Here is a 4,801-nt window from a genome sequence, read left to right as displayed (position 1 = left end):
TTGCCAAACGGCTGAAGCAAAGTGAGAAAATCGATGAAGATGCAGTTGAAATGGTAAGCAGAAGTTTGCATTACATGACAGAGATTTAGTTACAAAGGTGTAACTAAATGTCGAAAGATTTTAGATTGTAGTTGCATGTTTAATATTTATTGTCAAGTAGTTAGTTACCTAAGTAGTAGTGACGAAGATGTAACTAAATCTGGATAGAATGGTTTGCTGTAGTTACATTTACAGGCTTTAGTGAGACGTGTAGTTATAGTGACGAATTTAGTGACAAGTTTTAGTCAAATCACACCCTTGTTTAGTGACACCTATGTCTGTAGTTACATTCTTTAACAAGTTGAAAATAAATTACTGCTTTAGTTCAGTTTTTATGTGTGAAAACTGTTATTTGGTAACATGCTTAGTGTAGTTACATTTTACAGTTGTTGAGAAGTTGTAGTTATATCACATCCCGGGTTTAGTTACATTTATGTCAGTATTCACATGGTTTAAGTAGTCGAAATTCAGTGAGAAGTTGTATTTATATCACACCCTGGTTTAGTTGAATTTCTTGATCTGGATAAGTTGTTTGAAGAAGTTGGAAAGAAAAAAAAAAGAATTGCGAATATATCATTTTAAGCAAACTACGAAGAGTTTGTTTATGCAAATCTACATTTGTCTCTTTGTAAGTTGTTAAGTTTGTTTATGGACTAAAGACATGTTTTATCATAAAGCTTCAAACAGACAAGGAAGAATGAATGAACATTTCAACTTTTTATTAATGAATAAGCAATTACAAGCAACAGTCTTCGTGAGACTTTATTACATCAAATGTACAAAATAAAGACTACAACTCTTCTTGTGGGCACCATTGACAACAGGGATAACTTGTCACTAAATATTTTTCATGTCACTATTACTGTCACAAACACATCACTATGGCTAGAAACATGTCACTACAATAACTTACAAGTCACTAATGAATACATAACAACTTGCATGGAAGGAAAGGAAAAGAAAACAAAAGTACGTAGTACACATACATTAACAGAAAAGATCATTTCTTGTTAATCCTCCTGTTGTAGAGGATATCCGTTCTCTGCCTTTTCAACATAAACACTATTTTTCCACTGGGCACGACTTCCATAAAATTTCCCTTTTGCTTCAATCGGTCCTCCCAGTCATCTCCATAAACTTCTTTCAACACGGATTCGACACAGTAAATTGGACATGTCCCACTGTCATCATAAGTATCCAAATACCATTTGTATTCAGCCTCGCTAATTTGAAAGTCGGTGAGTAGTGCTCCAGGAAGTTCCGCGTCGGTGTATTTCTCCTCGTTGACCTTCGAACCGCTTGCCTTGTTGATATCCATGGATGTGTGAAAGCGTTTACACAATCCCTGCACGTCTTTTTAAACATGTTTTATGGGAAGTCATTAATTGCTATCTATCGAAATTATGACGACTTAAATGTCCTCTAATGTGATAAATACAATACAACCCCCACAATTACCCAAACAAATTAATTGACGGAATTGGTTGGTTGGCTGGTAGGTTGGTTGGTGGACATCAAGATGTCACTACAGACGCAAATCCGTCACTATGGACATAAACATTTCACTACCGACATCAACATGTCAGTAAAGTACACATAACTACTCACTTATAGACGCAGACATGTAGTTACCTATCCATAATATTAAATGCCGCCAACCACTACAAAGTTGTAAATGCCACCAACCAACAAAATGTTTATTAAATTATGAGGTTAAATTCAAAAAAGTTAAAAACGCCAATAAAAGTCAACGCCTATATGAGCCAATAAAAATCCCAAGGCTAGTGACAAGGGTGTCACTAGCAACGACAAGATGTCACTATGGACATAAACATGTCATTAACGACACCATCATGTCACTAAAACCGCAAATAACTGTCAACGCCTATATGTCACTAGCCTTGGGATTTAATAACCATAATATTAAATGCCGCCAACCACTACAAAGTTCTAACGCTACCAACCAACACTGTCACTACAAATCAAATCAATGTATTAAGTCACTAATAATATTATTGAACGCGTAAGTGAGTCACTAAAAGTCCCAACAACAATAGTGACATGTGTGTCACTACAAACGCATACATGTCACTATGGACATCAACCTGCTTCATACAAATTATGGTGATAAATATGTCTGAGGAAAAAAAAATGATAAATGTCTTGATTCAAAGACATGGGATTGAGTTTTATAATGCACGCCGGACTTTCAACGGGATCGGGCTTCGACATGTGGCACGATTGTGTCCTACTCCACGACACCGACTACATTTTCTTCTAGTAGCCACGTCTCATTCCCCTTCAGAGAGCGTCTTGGTCTTCTTAGGTCTGCCAGCTTGTCGCTTGTAACATCTTGGTGCTTCAACAATGATTTGCTTCACTTCTTCTGGGATTTATCATGTCTCTTTGTTTCCGTATGGATGAATTACACCTGCGTAAGTAGATACCCAGTTTTCTGCTATATAGTACGTCAAAATATAATCTTCAACAACAAAATTTCGATGCCGACAAGCTGCAATCCCATGAAGGCATATGAAATTGTCAACTTGAAACACACGACATGTGCATGTCTTGTGGTATGAGTTGACAGCCCATGCTTTTCCAAATTTGTCAATGACCTCGAATTCGTACACAGAGGATGGATTTACTCGTACAAACAATGAATTTGATAACCTGTCACTAACCTTGTCATTAGTGCAGTAGGCAACATGTCACTACAAAATGTAACATGTCACTAAAAACGTCGCATGTCACTAATAAGTTAACATGTCACTACTAAGGTAACATGTCGCTAAAATGGTAACATGTCACTAAAGTCGATCATATAACTAAATAAATACTTATATCAAAGACTAACGACATGTGGTTTACTGAATTAGTACCTACATTCCAGAAGCTTCCGCGATGTAACCGACGCGATGTAACCGACTAATTTGAGTTGTGCCTTAACAGAAAGATGCGTTACGGTTTCAGTGGCATGTTGCCTCCGTTTAAAAAAACCATTTTGTCATTCTCTTCCTCAAGAAATCGACGATCTTCGATATCGGGAACTCCCTAGCTTTAAGAAGTATTGCGTTAAGAGACTCGGCATTGTTCGATGTCATAATAGAGTACCTTTTCTCGCTGAAATGAGAGCGCGCCCAGTTGGCTGGACCGACATCCATAAGATAGGCTCGGACTGCTGGGTTCTCCTCATCGAGCATAACCATAAACTTTTCCCACTCAACGACCGTGTACGCGTTTGCAGCACCGAAAAATTTCCACTTCGCTTGTTTCGTCAATCCTTTAAACTTATTTCTCACATTTTGCAATAGATGGAACATGCAGTATCTATGCTCCGAGTGAGTAAATACTTTTTCGACGGCGCGTTTTATTCCTTTGTTCCTGTCGGACATGATGACTTGATGTTCCCTCTCCCCGATCGCCTCTCTTAACTTCGTCAAGAAGTAAACCCACCCAGATGTGGTCTCCGAATCTCCAACACCGAATGCTAGGGGGAAGATCTGCTCGTTTGTGTCCATCGCACAGGCCGAAAAGAGAGTACCTTTAAAATAATTCTTCAAAAACGTACCGTCAACAATAGTGACAGGATGACACCACTTCCATCCTCGTTTCCATGCGCTAAGAGACATTAAATTTTTTTTGAAATACCGGGCCCGTACAGTGGTCACAATGTCGAGGGATGAACCTGGATTAGTTTGCTCTATCATGAACTTCAAAGAAGATAAATTACCGAAAGATTCTTTCTCAGTGCCGTATAACAACTCCAACGCCTTCTCTTTGCTTCTCCAAGATTTTTTATACTTCACGTCCACCCCATAATTCTTCTGCATGTGAGCCATGATGTCCCTCGGCCTATAGGGAGACAACGTGGGATCTCTGTATTAGTCCTTCATAAAAGTCCCTATCAAAGTACAGGTGGCCTGAGGGTGTGTTCCATGTCTGAACTTCGTCGAACATGTATGAACAGAGTCGAATTTGAAAAGATCGGATGCTATGACATATGTCAACGGCTAAATCGATAAATATATCACTACTTACTTCTTAGACCACTTTGCATATAGCTAAACTTGTCCCAACTGACTACATACTTCATACATACAGATAATCATACAAATAATCATAAAAAAACCAAGTTTGTAAGTGGCAGATTTAATCACCTCCAAATCTGAAATATGCTCGTGTTCCTCATCCTAACTGCCCGAACAGCCCAAGTGCACATAGGATCGCGACAAACCACATGGATATACGTTTGAGTAGAGCTTCTGGTCTTGTAACGGAAATGATTTTGAATCGCAAACAAGCTCAAATGCATTTGCAATGCTTTTTTGTTCGCGTATATTACTCATTTATAAACAGTTGTTAGGGAATAGATATCAACCACTTCGACAGATCCTTCATCCATACTCATTGCTAACCCATGCGCTTCAGAAGACGCACCCGATTCACCAGAATAGATGCTCTCTCACCCGATTCATCAGCTTCATCGCTGCCGCGCTCATTACCCATCTCATGTAAGGCTGGAGTGGAGTCTTCTAGAAGTTGGTCTTCTCGATTTGGTTCGACTGCAACTCGTTCTTGTGGAGGTGGTACTTCTGCACCTCTGTCTTGTGGAGTTGGGACTTTTGTATGTTCAGCTTTTGCACAACCTCTCTCGACTGTGTTCGGAGTTGAACCCACACGCGCAGTGTCGTTTTCTTCGCCCAACAGTAAAATATCCGAAACCAGGGATAATTTCCTTGTATCCGATTTCTGTTTCCCA

The 4,801-nt window shown here is 39.1% G+C and overlaps 1 protein-coding gene across 1 annotated transcript; it reads right to left on the bottom strand.

Annotated features, from left to right (window-relative positions):
* Positions 1-3,029: 3,029 nt before the first annotated feature.
* Positions 3,030-3,881, bottom strand: LOC149397958 (uncharacterized). The gene is made up of 2 exons (XM_089614408.1): positions 3,702-3,881; positions 3,030-3,596 (listed from the first exon to the last, which is right to left on the bottom strand). Exons 1-2 carry the CDS (start codon positions 3,879-3,881, stop codon positions 3,030-3,032), a joined length of 747 nt encoding a protein of 248 aa, XP_089470534.1.
* Between the last annotated feature and the right edge of the window lie 920 nt (positions 3,882-4,801).

This window comes from Urtica dioica, chromosome 5, assembly GCF_054948205.1.
Source record: "Urtica dioica subsp. dioica isolate 48M chromosome 5, U.dioica_male_clone48M_v1_H2, whole genome shotgun sequence".
Classification (NCBI taxonomy): domain Eukaryota; kingdom Viridiplantae; phylum Streptophyta; class Magnoliopsida; order Rosales; family Urticaceae; genus Urtica; species Urtica dioica.
The sequence above is the reverse complement of the archived record's forward strand: the minus strand, read 5'-3'. Positions and strand labels throughout refer to the sequence as shown.